Source organism: Siniperca chuatsi, linkage group LG1, assembly GCF_020085105.1.
Source record: "Siniperca chuatsi isolate FFG_IHB_CAS linkage group LG1, ASM2008510v1, whole genome shotgun sequence".
In the NCBI taxonomy this organism is placed as follows: Eukaryota; Metazoa; Chordata; class Actinopteri; order Centrarchiformes; family Sinipercidae; genus Siniperca; species Siniperca chuatsi.
In genome coordinates, this window is record NC_058042.1 from 19,252,797 (window position 1) to 19,268,765 (window position 15,969).

A 15,969-nucleotide genomic window follows, 5' to 3' on the forward strand; every position below is an offset into this window, starting at 1 on the left:
CTCCCTTTGGCAGCAAGCCTGGTCTCACTTTTCCAATCCCACAACAAACACACATATACGTTCAGCAGGCACACACAGTTTCAGAGCTACAAAGACATCCTGCGGTGGGAGTGGGAGTGCATTTTCTGAAGCTTTGGTTTCCCTCTGCTTACAAATGCAATCGCAGAACAGAGAAACTTACAACCCTTGTAAGTCGTACAAGGAAATTGTTTATGGAGGGATATACAGTCGAGGAGGATTTTCACAGGTATGGTGGAACAGTTATCTCATCTCTCGCAAAACGAGACTTAAAGTTGAGGTTGGCAAGGGAACAACTAAAAAAGAATGGAAAGAGGGAAGAAAGAAAATTTTGAGATAAAGACATAAAGAAGAGGAGCGAGAGAAAAAGGCAGTTCTTGCGCCACTAAATTAACCTCTGGGCTCCCTGGGATTAGAGAGAGACCCTACAGCAGCACTGCCCTCTCTCTCTCACTACTGCCTCTGATAAAATAAATCCAATTTAGGGAGCCATTACCTCCACGTCCTGTTCTGCAGCCACTGACCCAGACTGACACTGATGCGCTAACATCCAATCTTAATTGCCTCTAATGTTTAGACTCCACATCCCCCTTTTGTTTCTTACACACACACCCACTTTTCAGTAGTTTAATGTTACTGTTTGCTCCTTGTTGTTTGTTGCGCTTCACTAAACAGTATGGCACTCTACTCCCTCAAACCTCCTGTCCCCATGAAGCCCCCACCTGACTTCCATCCTTTCAAAGTTTTATGAGCACAGGGAGAAGGTGGACGTTCCCTCCCAATCAGCAGCCAACTGGAAAAGAGGTTCATATATGTCAAACGAAGTCAATATCAGATAATGGCTTGGATGCCAGGCTCTCTGTGGAAAACGAAGGAGAAGCAGCAAAGAGCAAACAAAGTCTTTCTTTATCTGTATCCTTGTGCAACACAGATGATGAAGTAGATGCAGATGAAGTCATGTACTGTGTGTATTCTCTCCCTCCCCTCCTGAGCATCAACAAGATGTACTGCTGCAGGTACATATTACTGGTGAGTAATACCTCTCCTGTAAAAACATGAGGAGCTGCTTTCTATGTCAGTTCACTGTCAGTTAATCAACTGCTGTAATCACACTGATGACAGCTTTGCTAACCAAGTGATCAGTGTTTAGCTAAGCTGTCATCATTGCTTGACTAAAAACACCGATGCTGCAGGTCTCTGTATTTATTTATGTATGTTTGTTGTGTTATGTGTGAGGAGCGGACAGCACCTGGATATACCATGCCCAAGTAACACTTCTGCCTCTGTCTGTGCCCCAACTTAACCACTCATCAAGCTGCTGCATCGGAAAGTGACCAAATAAGAAAATGAAAGCTATAGTTAAACCAAACGACACTCCACTGACCACTTTTGATGGCATAACAACACGAGAACCTGCTTAGCTAATAAAATCATGCAACGTCTGTTATATTTTATTTGTAAGTGTTCAACTCTGACTATCTGGTATTTATCTGGTGACCAATAGTTGGCATGAATCAAATGTGGGCTGAATCTGTGTTCAATATTCTGCGTCATACACAGAGTTTGTGTGTGACAGGGGCATGGTTTCATAATCATGGCTATGACTCAATTAACTGTCAATTGGTGCAATTGCCAGACACAGATTACCACTAAAATTGAATCAGTTGTTCCTTTCCAACAAATTTCACAGAAATCCCATCATAAGAGCATGGAACAAAGATGCCTGTAAAACAACAAAGCATGGTGGTGCAGCCGCAATTTTGCAACCGACTGGCTTCTGCTTCCTGCTTTTACAGTTAATATTGTCACTGAAAACCAGCAAGCCCCTCTTACATGTGAGACAATCAACACAAAGGAACGTAGAAAATGTTGTAAATGACAATGTGTACAAATGGCTGTCATGGTGTATGCACACCTTTTTTTCTGAGCTTAGTCCCTTTTTGTGTATGTCTGTGCTTGCATGTGTGGATGCACGCCAGTCGAAAAACATGCAAAGGTGTGGATTTACCAGGTCAGCACCTTGAAAAAGCACACACACCACAAAGACAGAACCTTCCATTCCCATTAGAGAGGCACCTTAGTCACTCAAGCACCTACACATCCAACCAGCCATCCCATTTTGACCTTTCACCCTGCCCAAAAAACAGCCTTCTATTCTCAAACACACACAAATCACCAGCAGCATGCCATATACACAGCACAGAGCACAAATACAAGCACTCAGACTCAAAGACAGATCCATTAACAGCCATCTTTCTCTGTGTGAGCCAGGCCCCTGTAACCCCCAGTGAGGGTGGGAGACCCCGCACATTGTAGAGCGCTCGTTTACGCCTTTCAGATGGAGCCATGAATCCAAATTGCCAATTAAAAAGCAATTACAGGCAGCAGCGGGAGCAGACTCCTGTAGTCATTAAAGCAAAATGCCAATGCACCAACCCCTCCCTCCTTCGCTGCCTTGCCTATCGCCCCCCTCTGAAAGACAGACTCACATCTCAGCCAGAGAGACACTAATCAACCATTCTAACACAGAGAAAGCAGGACACACACACAAAAAACAAGCTTTTCTTTCACGCTTTACAGGGTATCCAGAGAACAGACTGCTGCCTCTGTTTGGAACTAATTTCTCTGTATTTATCCCCCCTCTATCAAACTCTCTTTTTGTCTCTAAATCTTCATTTCTGGCTGTTTGTGTCCCCTTGTCATTGTTTCCAACACTTAATTTTAACACCATGCCATTCCTGTTGTATGGACAAACACAGGTTGTTCATGACATGGCACACAGGTAGCTTACCCAAGAGAAAATGTGGCATAAAACATGAATGGTAATAGTAGATATAGAGGGTAAGAGAAGGAGACAAGGGTAAAGGGCAAGAGGCAAGGTAAAAGTGCCAGAGGGTCGACCCCTCTTCCCTGATGCATCCTTCCTGCAATGGAATCAAAGGTCCAGACAGTATGATCTTTGTTTAAGAGGGACATTTGGATGCTGTGTATGTATGTGTGTATCCTTTCGGCCCTGTGGGTCTTTGTGACCACAGAGTTATATGTGCTCACTGAAGCAGCACGTGGAAATAGATGCTATGACGCCAGCTTTCGTGACGCATCCCTGCTGCGGTCCTCCCAACCTCTACCCCCTCATCCCAACCTCTTGTCCACATCACCTCCCTTAACCTCCTCATTCTTTGGCTGGGTTGCCCCGAGCTGCTGGAGGCACCACAAACCCAGTGACACGACCTTTTCAATTTGAGCTTGACCTCTTACACACACACACAACCACTGTGCAAAAGCACGCAAACAATATGTTATAATATGGCAACAATATATGGCTGTGTAGACGGGACTGGAGGGTGCTTCTGTCCCTTTATTTCTTCTTCTGTTCTTTTAAACTTGATATGATGAAGGAAAGGCAAAAAGGGTGATCATTGAGAGAGCTCCCCTGTCTCTCCAGCCCCTCCCAGCTCTGGTTGACCCTTGAACTGCGAAAGGGTCATTTCATAAAAGCTATAGCGACAGCGGGTGAGGGTCAGGGGGGTTGTCCAGGGGAGAGGACAATGGCCTGAATGCTACCACACACTGCTGGCTGGCTGACCTCTTCACTCACCCTTTGCTATCCCCCTTCTTTCGGTCTCCGGGGAAACGTCAAAGTGTCCCGGAGAGTTTCCACATGTTGCAGAGTGCTGTTCATAACCATGTGCTTGGCATCGACAATTAGCCCTGAGCTGAGATAAGAAGGTTTAAAGCAAGGCCATAATCCATAATCCACTCCTTATCAAAGCAAGCAGCTCTCCCTCTCTCTCCCTCTTTCTTTCTCCCCCACTACGTAACAGAGAGCGGGTGTCGGGGTGATGAGGCGGAGGATGCACTTGACTGCTTGAGTGAAGAGGGTGAGGCTGGAGGCTAAAGGCTGGGGACTTGGGAGGGGCTGGTCCAAGGGCAAAAGGGCTAAGTGGGAGGGGGGCTGGAGGGGCACAGATGTTAGCTGCCGTTGAGGCTGTCACCTCGACGTCCCAATGGCAGCTGGGATTGTTTAACGCATGGAGCCATGCCGGGGGTGGGGTGCAGACATTCACATGTACATATGTCAAACACGTACTGCCACACTATGGGTTACAGGCCATCTACAAAATCCATTACTCCTTCAAGAGCCTGTCTGTGTGCAAGTTTTTGCTAGCAGAATAGCTGAAGAATGAGAACATTTGAATGTTGCTTTAACAACCAGATAAGAGACAAAGAGGAAAATACAAAGAGAGAAAGTACACCGGAACAATCTGAGACTTCAGAAAGAGCAGCTGAAAGGAAAAAAGGGAAGGAAGAGAAAGAAATAGAGCAGGCTCAAGGTCAGTGTGGGGTGTTTGAATGTGGTTTTACCTGCCGTCCCTCGTTCCTCCAGAGGCCGTTGCTAGTCTTTGTTGGAGCAATGGTGACTACAGGTGGAGTGTTTGGCACGCTGTGGCCCGCTGGGGGAATCAAGACGGGGCCTGGACCGAGGGGACCCCTCTTGGGTGTACTGACTGGAGAGCTGTGGTTGGTGGCTGGGGAGGACACTGGAGAGGACTCACTGCTGATGGAGGATGCAGCTGGAGAAATACAGAGACAAATGACATGTGTAGGGTGAAAGAAAGAACATAGGACAAGCTAATAGTCTGTGTTTTGCTCTACTGTTAAAAAGACAAATGTAACAACAGCATGATCCCGTAGCTCCTGCACTAGGGAATAAAAGGGGGTTGCAGCACTACAGTGGCAACAAATAACGTGCGCGCACACACACACACACACACACACACACACAGGGCCAGATGGATGGCCCTAGGCCCCTATTATGAAGTGACAGTGATCAGGATGAGCAGCCCTGTGAGAGTCACACAGCCTTGACATGCAGGACACACACACATGCGCGCACACACATATACACATGAACACACTGCTTGGGAGTTAACAGCCAAACTGAATGTATATACAGTCAGTGGCGCTTGCAGCCACACACAGGACTCCCCCCTCCATCGCACACACACAGCAGGTGGTGAAAAGCTGGCCCAATGAGCTTCTCTGCTGCGCTGTAGCTGTGCCACATTAACAAAGCCCTCCAGGGAAACCCTGTAGCGCAGGGTCACAGTCTGGTCACATGCCTCGCTTTCCACACATCTCGCTTTCTCTCTCTCTAGTTCCAAAGCTCTCATATGATATCCTCCCACATACATATATCACTGCGATTTCATACATCTCTACTACCTCCCCCCATACAGGCTACACCCTCTGTTCTTCTTGACTGTGTCCACTGTTTCTTCCCTTCTGATTTTTTTATCCTTCTGTCCCATGCCCTTCTTTTCATTATTTTTACTTTGCTCTTGTGATTTCACCTGTGTGTTGTGTCTATGTTTCCTCTCATTTCCTCTCTTCTTCTCCAAGCCTCTGCCTCTTCTCCTGACAGTACAGTGTGCTGTATGTCTCCTCTGCTCAAAGCGAACGCAGCATTACACAGTCAAACTGGGTCACAACCCCCTCACTGGGACATACACTTTGGTGCTGCAGCAAGGACAGCAGGGGACGTGTGCTTATGTGTGTGCATGTGCAGGTAGTGTGTTTTTGTGCATCAACATGCTTACATGCATCCACATAAAAAAAAATCAGCTGAAACCTCAGGCCAGTTTCAGGTCTACTTCCTCTCCAATTATCACTATCACAAAAAAACCCACAGATCTCTACCAAACCGCCATTTCTTCCCTACTTCGGTTTCCATGGCAACATAACCTAGCAGACAACTTCAGTGTATGGTAGGTGTGGTCAGGTTATTGACTGATTTTAAACACCTCATTCTAACTAATACCACTAAATAATGGAAATAATCAATAATGGCAGTGAGGTGAATCTGAAAATCTGTGTGTGAGTGGCAAGGGGAAGGAAAAGATGTCTGTGGAAAAGATGATGGTGATACATGTGAGGTGAGACATGAAAATAAAAAATCATAGGAGATGGGGAGTGATTGGGGGAAAAAATGGCAAAAGAGGTGTGAGGTGAGGCGAGAGATGGAGCGGAGAGGAAAGCAGAGAGATAAAGGGTGCAGATGGGTAAGTGGGTAGCAAGGACGGGGTGGGGGATATTAAGGGGAGGAGGCATATCTTGTCTGCACAATGGCAATTAGTGGCCTAATCCTCCCCCCCCTCACCTCGGAGAGCCATTACTCTCCCGTGCAAGACTAGGCCAATCAATAGCAACCCACTCAGCCTGGGGAATGGAGCTACACTTAATACAGCTCTAGTGTCACAGCCTATTCACTCACCACACACAGACAGACACACACACTCACAACATGCATACGCAAGGATGGGGGAACAAATAAGGCTGGAGGGAGGGAAGAGGTAGAGAGTAGAGGATTGGGGGGGGGGTCGCCGTGATTCTGAACTGCTAAGCAACAGACCTCTACTCCATCTATTTCTCTCACCCCCCTCTCTTCCCATCTCCTCCTCTTCCTCCTCCTTTTCCATGTAGAGGCCAAGCAGACAGGAGAAGAGGCAGGACAGACTAAATAATTAAGAGAGCAGGAAGAGAAGCAGGTGAGGGGAAGAAGGAAATAAAAGAGACAAGGGCCATCTAGAACAGCTTCGTTCTCTTCTTGCTGCTTGCAGAATCTGTGTACACTTCTAGGCGTCCTTCCTTGACACGTATACACACACAAAAAACACAGCTATTATTCCTCTATCATTCCCTCCTCCTCCTCCTCTCTAACAACACCCCGCACAACCACCACTCACCCACCACCTCTTCATACACCCCAATTCCTTTTCCTTCTGTTCTTCAAACACATTGCTTGCCAACCAGACGTAGATCGGTCAGACTCGATGCACAATTTTCATAAACACATTTGCAACACTTACAGCTGGTAGGGGCTCAAGAAAATGTCTGAGAGAGGGGTAACATGTTTGCATATATGTATGTTTCCCTTTATCTTCCTATTAAAACCACAGAGCATCATGTGTGTCCATAAGCCTCTTTTCTTCATCAAACCTCTATCCCTCCTCTAAGATTTCCTCTTGTCCATTTTCAACCACCCTGCTCCAATTTCCATACCAATCCCTTTCTTCCCCCCTCCCTCACATCATAGTGCCATCTGATAGGAGAAAATCATATACAAGACATGGGATTGGCACCAAGCTGGTGTCATTTCTGCCATTCGCTCCTCCCCTTCCATCTATACAGAGAGAAGATGGCCATACATGCTGACCCTGTAGGGAGCTAGAGGAGGAGGAGGAGGAGGAGGAAGAGGAGGAGAGAAGCACAGTCTTCATCTTCAGAGTCTAAAATAGGTTCATCAGCTCTCAACCTGCACTTCATTAGCTGTACTGATTGTCACTTGCTTGGTGTGAAGGGGTGTGTGTGTGGTGTGGTGATGGGGTCGGAGAGGGGGGCGCAGAGAGAGGAACAGAAGAGGTAGAGACAGAAGGAAAGAGCAAGGAAAAGAGAGAAAGAAAGAAAGCGCTGTCTCAGTCCCAAGCTGTGTGTGATTAATGTGAAGCTCCTTTCTCTATCGCCTCTCTCTATTACCAGTCCCACTCTCCCAGACTGCCTCCACACTTGACCACTCAAGCTGAGCCACACATGCGCACACACACAAAAGATACAACCAACAGCAGCAACAAACAAACAAACCAAGCTGTGGTCAGAGGCTGTGGCCAAGTGTCCCTGCATATTACTTCAGCCACTGACCCAATCAAAAAGCCAAAAAAGTCACCACAGCTCTTCAGCAGGCTCTTTCATTCAATGGGGGAGTCCAGCAGCTATAGCAGTGAATCCCACTGGATCACTAAGCCTTGATAGGAAGACAACACTACACAAAAATGTTTTAGTGTTGCCAAATGGCCCCTACCAATTCTCTGCCACCATTGCCTCTGCCAAATCAGCCAAGCATAGCCAGCCTCAAGCCCTGTCAGGCAGAAGGTGCTCTCCTCCACCCCGCCAACACACCCACCCCACCCCACACCTCCTCCTCCACCCGCCTCCCTCCCAGCATGCATTACAACAACATCAGCACTTAATTAAACAGTCCATTTCACACCTGGTGTGCATAGCAGTGCCCAGCCAACCCTGCATCCATATGCCATCCCACCAGCATGCACTAGCACAAGCCTCAACATGTGCACTCTAACACACACACAAACATCCCCTTACTTACAGACACACAATAACCACTGATGCACACAAACACCGCACACACCTGCTACTACAGTCGTGGCCACGCACTGACAACACACCACAAAGCCTGTAATTTGCATCACTGAGTGGGGGGAGGGGAGAAGCACACTGTGTGTGTTGCTGTGCCAGCGAGGGAAAGAAAGACAGTACAAGATGGCGGATGGAAATAAGAGGAGCAATCCTCTGTGCCTTCTGCTGACTGTACAAACTGTATATTTTGCTTAAATGTTGCTTTGCTACTGAACAGAGTCATGGGGGGTGTAAGATTGCTGTGTATGGAGAGAGGTGTGTGTGTGTGTGGGGGGGGGGGGTTCAGGGACAGTCAAAGCCTGAAGGGTTTTGCCTTCAAGAAACACACACACACACATACACACACACACAAACAAACACAAACGAGGCAGTGTGAGCTCCAGGCAGGCTCCAGATGGAGAGGTCAGAAACACATTGCCCCGCTGTCCCAGCATGCTCTGGGCTCCCAGAAACAAGGGAAGCCTCCGGCCACACACATACACACATGAACAAACACATAAATGTACACGTACTGATACTCACAATCTGACAAACACCTCAGGTTTTCACAAATCTACTAATTACTTCCAATGCCTCTTTTTTCCAGCCAATTCATTCCATCTATCTTGTACACCTTTATTCTTCCTCTCTTCGTTCTCTCTCCAGGCGGTGTACTACAGTTGGTGTGAACGCAGTCATGAAATTCTGGTGGTGTGTATGTGTCTGTGTCTAAGAGTGTGTAAGAAGAAACAACTGAGAGGATTATACCCAGGTCTGCCTAATTAATCAGATAACAGCAGCCTGCCTTTTGTGGCAGTGTGTTATCTGTGTCTGTGTGTGTTGTGTGTTTGTGCACACGTGAGTCCTATCGTGTGTGTTCATGCAAGTGTACATGGGGTGAGAGTGTGTCCTTTACGCTGCTCTGATACTCATTATCCATCACCTCCCCTCTTCAGCGCAGCACTCAGTACACAGAGCTATTCATTATACTCGCGACAGACAAGTGACGACGTATGTGTGTGTGTGAGTGTGCGCATGGGTGTGTGGGCGTGTGTATAAACAGCAGCCATGCTCAGGGTCTTAAATCACTTCAGCAGCCGGTGGCAGTGATACTAGTACTCAAACCTAACTAATTCCTCTAGGCCTTAGGACACTGAGTCATGGCACCTCATATATATTGCACTACTCACCTCAAAGAATTAACCAGAGGATGAGAGAGACAGAGAGAGAGAAAGATAGGTTGAGTCAAAGTAGCTAATGAAAGGACAGCAGGCTGCAGCATGCTAAGAAATGAGGCTTACACAGTTGCAAAGACAACTGTTTGCATGTGTGGGGGTGTTTGGGTGTGTGTGTTGCCTATAAATACAGGCACTGCAGACAGAGAGGTGACTGGAGCTCCAGGGGTTACATGCCTCTCTGCCCACCCTGGAGCCAGTGCTCTTAACACAGGCAGAGTTGCCCCTTATGCCTGACGGCTGACTCGGCCACACATCACTGCCTACACCAGCCACGTGGCACAGTCACCAGGCTTCAAAAATAACAAAGGGGCTTTTTTGTGTGCTTTTAATAAAAAGGTGGTAGAGCTTAATCAGACAGGATCTGGTGTCTGTTTGTATGACAGGACAGGAGCTCTCTGCCTTGGTAGATTGTGAATTACAGATAGAACAGCGCACACTCATTCTCACCTCAAAACACAATGAAAAGTAAAAAAACAGAGGTATTAAAAAAACATGACTAAGCCAACGCAATCCTTGTGTTCTCCAGCAACTGACAAAAAAAGGGGGTAAGCAACAGACATAAGAAGGAAAAATTCAGATAAAAAAAGGTGAGTCCACAATAAAATGAAAAGGCAGGACTGAACTCTGGAAGTGGATTTTTCTTTTAGAGAGAGAGAGAGAAAAAGTAATAGGGCTGGCATGCAGGTCTGAGGGAGTCAAGAGAGAAGAAGGGGAGAAGGATTGAGAGGGAGGTGAGGAGAGGTTGGGGCTGAACGCTCTCTTTCTCTGTGTGGGTAATAAATCATTTGCAAGGTTCTGGGTCCCAGGCTGAAGTGGGCTGGGGAGCAATGTATCCAGGGACAACCAGGAAGGAGAGGACCATCTGATTTAAGAGCCAGAGCAAGGGTGGACAGCTGGGGTAGCTGGGCCTCTCCGGAGCCAAGGCATAGAGCCACACATACATATGCACACACAAACACACACACAAATGTACACACCCTCAATAAACTCCACAATGAAAATCTTGCTACTGAGGCTATCCTGTGTAGATTCTGCTTTATACACTTGTTTGTATGTTTATGTACTGTATGTGTAATTAAGAGACACCTGGCACATGGGTTTGGAAAATACTTGCATGTACATGTGTATTAGAGGCCAGTTTTGCATTTACCAAACATACAGGAAACAAAGCAGACACCCGAAACCCACAAACCCCTCCCTGAGCACCAGACACCCAAAAACATTTATATGGATCTTTGAACAAGCATGTTTCAGCTTTAAAGGGATAGTTCAGAATTTCTAACATAAGGTCGTACGAGTTAATAACCAGTAATTTAACCACTTGATGCTTATTTCATATTCACAACCACAGGATAGAGCTCTGAGAGATGGAAATTCTATGGCATGTTTCATTTGTGTAGACACTGACCAGTGCAAATGTATGAAGGGGAATTTTAAAATCATCATACATACACTGACAAGCCCACCCAAGAGTACTTCCACTCACACACAGCACATGAAGTGGGTCAGCTAGAGTGGCTCCTCTTTGTCCCAGTATCTCCAGGGACACCAACTAATTCAATCCTGTGTGGATATCGTCCCATTGCAACAGTTCTGCACTTAGCTACACAAACTGGCCATGGAACATGGCACACATACACACATTATTATTATTTAGCTTTTTATGGTTCGATACACCATAGCATACAAGGATCATGGTTTGATATTATCACAATATTTTCAGCAGAAGATTTTGCAGTCAGACATTTACATTTTACAGAGTAAATATAAATATAAAACCAAACTGCAAAGTTAATTCTTTAATCATTCAAGACATTTTGTGACGGTTATAATAAATCGTAATACTTAATTCCATCGCCAAATCAGCGTGCACAGTAAAAGCCACAACAGAAAACTTACACGTTTACACAACCTTATACATCTGTCTATAAATTCACACTTTACAAGTAGTGCAAAGAGAAGGATTGTTACCATTCTCTTCATTAATTATACAGCCAAAATACTGCCATCCAGCAGACTTAAATTTGACAGTGTCATGAGTGTCAAATCCCTGTTGGACAAGCTGTGTGGCTTTACCTCGAGGTTCTTCTGCCTGTTTCGCCAGTTTACGGAGGGCTGCAGCAAATCCAGAGTGAGCAGACTGGGTAGCTGGGCTTCCATTGGCTACGATGGAGCCGTTGAGAGGCGACGGGGTGAGGGGGCTGACCGTCGCCGTGGTACGGGTCGCCGTGGAGATCATTCCTAACGATGGTGACTTTGGCTCATGGCTCATGCCTACAAATGGACAAAAGGGAGGAGAATGGGAAAGAATGAATAAATCAATACTGCATTCAGATGAAAGAATAAACAAAAACTTGAGTCATGAGGACTTGAGACAAATATATGTGAACAGGGTAAGGGGCATAGCTGTTTCTTGGACATAGAGACAGTCAGGGCAGAGTGTGGTGCTGGTATCTGTTTGTGACAGCTGGGGCGGATGGGGATTTGTGGTGTGAGGGGCAGAGGGGCTTTGGTTGTATGGCTTAGGGTCAGAGGTGAGAGGTTAAGAGGGCAGGTCACCCTTCCTTTGCTCAAAGAGCTTCTGTCTGGCTGTGAGTCTGCCAGAGGTCCATGGTCATAGAGTTAACACAACACCTATGCTGAGCGTGCTCCAACACTACCAGGGTGACTTTATTTCTTGGTGGAAGCATATTAAAGTGCCATATATCTTAACAAATTCGGCACCCACACATCCAGTGCTCTCCCCATCAAAATGTAACAAATTAGCCACTCACACAACTGTCACTTAACAAAAAGTGTCCCATTCATATTGCACTTGATCCAATTAATGCTGCCAGGGAAGAGCTACTAAGACCCTTCTCTAATAAGGAAGAGAATTATACCAACACTGACACTGTAAGACAAAATAAACTGCCATGTTTCAGCTGGATATTTCTGAATTTAGACAATGAGTTTTTGAATGCATTTTGGGATTTCTTGAATCAAAGGTTCTCAGACTTACAGTGCATAAAAAAATTGCATAAACTTTCAGCTCAACCCAAAAAGAAAAGTTAATACTACATTGTAAAGAGATGAAGTCTTCGCCTAACAGCAACAGTGAAAAGGGTGATTTTTTTGTGTCATGTCTCTTTCTAGCCTCAGATTTATAAGAACTCTGTGGTGGTTAGAGTGGGAGAGAGGGTGAAGGGGGTTGAGACGGCTGTCCCTTTCCTTCCTGTGTATGGGTGTGTGTATGTGTTGAAAGGTGACACCGTGTTGACAGCCCATTGGTCAGTGGAATCCCTAAATGCCATGACAGCGTGTGATGGCCCTACAGTAAGTGCTCGGGCAAAACAGACACACACACACACACACACACACACACACACACACACACACATACACATTGAGGGTGGCTAAGAGGACAGTGTAAATTCAGACTAAGATAGATTGTATGTGGAATTAACCTTAACATCAACACACACAAGCTGGTGACCGTTCAGAATCTTCTTTAAATCAACATTCAAAGTAAACTTCTAGCTAACACAACGACTTCTAAGACAAAGACATACTCACTGAAATAAAAGCTGCTTACTAACAGTATATCAATAGCACAATTAGATAAGTAGGAGTTATATCAGGGTTTACCCCAGAGGCTGAGAGGGCTATAAAAAGATCATATTCCCTCCTGAGAGGAGAGCAGAGACACAGCATCCTGTGTTTTGTGTGTGTGTGCGCGCGTGTGTGCATGTGTGTTTGAGTGGACACACAGCAGCAAGTCAGGCATGAGAGAGTGAATAACATTCCCAACACCTCTAGAGTTGTCCTGCCTGTAACCTCCCAGTTACCCAGTGCACTCCGAACGAACCCAGCACACAATTAATAATGGAATCAACAATGACCAACACACACTGCGTCATTGAGAGATTAGCAAACAAGCAAAAAGATACACCAACTGCCCAGTCTAGTAACGTGACTTTGTCAAGACACTAGAGTAATGCTCCTCCCTCCCTCTTCAGAGTTAGTCAGAAAAAGTCTGAGAAGGGAGTAAAAGAAATACACGAGGAACTTTTTGCAAAAACTAACTATACTATAGAGACAGAGTACACTGTATTTAAAGCCCGTATCAACCACACACATAAAACCACAGTACAAACAGACACACATGCGAGTAACAGTGAAAGAAGGGACAGACAAGCACATAGCTTGACAAATACACACAGAGGCACATTTCCGGAGGTCTGGCAGTGGTTCATGATCCCCCCTCATAGATTAAAAGCGTGGCCGAAGCTCCTTACTGCACAAAGGAGTAGAGCCGCCTGGATCCCCCATGGCTGCATCTTCACGTTGAGCCCAGCCCAGCACACACCGGCAGCCACCGAGGGGACACACACCATCTTCCTGCTACCCTCTTTCTTGCTCTCCGTCTATCTAGCTCCTCACACCCGTCCACCCTCTCTCCCTCCCTGCCTTCCTGTCTCTCGTGCTGCCGCTCACAAAGACCGTTTAGAGCTTATCTAACAAAGCAACACACCACACACGCTGCCTATCTCTCCCCTCCTTGCTCTAGCTCTCTCTCTCTCTAAGTGAGAAAACAGAAATTCTTAACCCAGCAGCTGCTGCTGCGATGTCACATGACCCCCCCCCCCCCTTCTCACACTCTCCCTCACTCCTCCTCCTCCTCCCCTCGCAACCTATAATTCCTCAGCCATTTGTAGATAACAGACACAGGCATGCATGCCCTGCCAAGGCGAGCTGTAGGAGGGGGAGGGGAGAGGAGCTGAGGAGGAGGGGAGGGTCCTCAGCCGGGGACCACATCTGACCACATTGCTGGAGGAGCGTCAGGCAGTGTGTATGTGTGCATGTATATAGATATATAGATGGATTAGGGGGGGTTTAAATATGTGAAGCACCCTTGCCTTCTTGAGACAGAAAGACAGAGAAGAAGAGCAGAAAGAAAGAGAGAAGGAAAGAGAAAGAAAGAAGACATGTCCTGGCCTGTGTCAAGCCCTACAGCATAAGAGAGGAAACCTTTTGTGTTAGAATATCTGCCTCAATTCAATTTGCTTTATTAGCATAATTGTTCTGTAACAACTGAAAATGCTTATCAAGAAAAATAAAAAGGCAAAGAAAGAGAATTACATCCCAAACAAAAAAGTAATGAAATCCATTCTCTCGAAATCTACCATTACCATTTCACACAAACAAGGAAGTCATACCAAAAATGTGGACGTGCAAACCTTACAGTACACACACACACACACACACACACACACACACACACACACTACAATTACGAGGGGTAGTTATTATCAGGGTGGAGGAGACTAATGCGTAATAGTGGTAGGGGGTGGAGGACTCAAGAAAAGAGTAAAAGCGTGGGTTTGACTTCCCCTCCGTCCATCCTGCTGTCATTGCAGGGGTGTGAATGAGTCGTTTCTTTAGTCATTTCCTCCTTCCGTCACTCGCTACTTTTCTCACAACGACGAGGGAGCGAGAGCAATGACAGGGAGAGAGATTATCTTAGGGGTAAAGCTACACGGTGGTCAGCATTGTGCCAAAGGCCACCTCTCGACAAAGCTCCTTTCTGTTCCTCAGGCCACGGTCTGTCTCCCCTGAGAAAACACAGGGCCACCAAACTCTCCTCTGTCTTTCTCGTCCACCCCTTTCCTGTCAAGCACCGCAAAGATAACCCTGCTGGTTTTTGAGAAGTGTCTCTCTTTGCTGCCTGTGTAACTTCCCAACTTCCCTGGTTTGAGTCTGGCTTTGTTGCATGTCATCTGCATCTCCCCCATCTCTCTCCATTGTCTCTTCAAAAGAGAAGTACATCTTTACGAGAAATCAGCAAGACCAGAACAACTGAAAGCTCCTAAACAGGGAGAGGCATATTCACATTTAACCAATATATTAGGAATAAAATGGTTACTAAAACACTTACTACTTCAAGACACTAACGATTAAAACACAGCACAATATGAGCACAATATGTGGGTGTACATGGTCAGACAAGAGAGAGCTTTCTCTACTCTCTGTTTCCACTCTTTCTTTCTAAACCAGAAAACACAAGCAACGCAAATCAAGGCTCTTTTCACAGTAAGTAAAGATAAATCACATGATCTAAGCAACCCAGGATGAGTAATGTCTTTTAACTTCCAGATAAGTGAGCTTGCCTCCACCTCTTAACATCACTCAGTTTCAACACACTTGCTCAGTATGTTAGGCAGTCTCTCTACATTCTTCAGAGATCCAGCAGATGGCATTGTCTCCCAGTTAATCAGAGGGAGTCCTCTGTAAATGAAAATGCATATGTCACAGCCCTTTAATCCAGTGACTCACAAGAGAAAAATAGATTTTAAATGATATTGCTGTGGATTATTATGAAAAAGACAAGGGCTGCATCCACTAGCAAGGTTTAGGACCTTAATGCAAAGGTCTTAGTAGAGATGAATAAATTCGATCTCTAGCAAAAGTTTAACATTTTTGCTTACAACCCAAGGGTTAAAGGAGTCTGTTACACACCAAGCTTCCTGATGCAATTAAC

The 15,969-nt window shown here is 46.0% G+C and overlaps 1 protein-coding gene across 3 annotated transcripts in view; it reads right to left on the minus strand.

The window, feature by feature from the left end:
• gse1b (Gse1 coiled-coil protein b) overlaps window positions 1-15,969 on the minus strand; it is a 167,054-nt gene that overhangs the window by 14,349 nt on the left and 136,736 nt on the right. For all 3 annotated transcript variants that reach the window (XM_044207315.1, XM_044207324.1, XM_044207332.1), the window contains exons 3-4: window positions 11,526-11,723; window positions 4,384-4,592 (exon numbers count right to left, since the gene is read on the minus strand). In XM_044207315.1, the coding sequence (XP_044063250.1) occupies window positions 4,384-4,592; window positions 11,526-11,723 (407 nt within the window). The remainder of the gene's footprint in view (window positions 1-4,383; window positions 4,593-11,525; window positions 11,724-15,969) is intronic.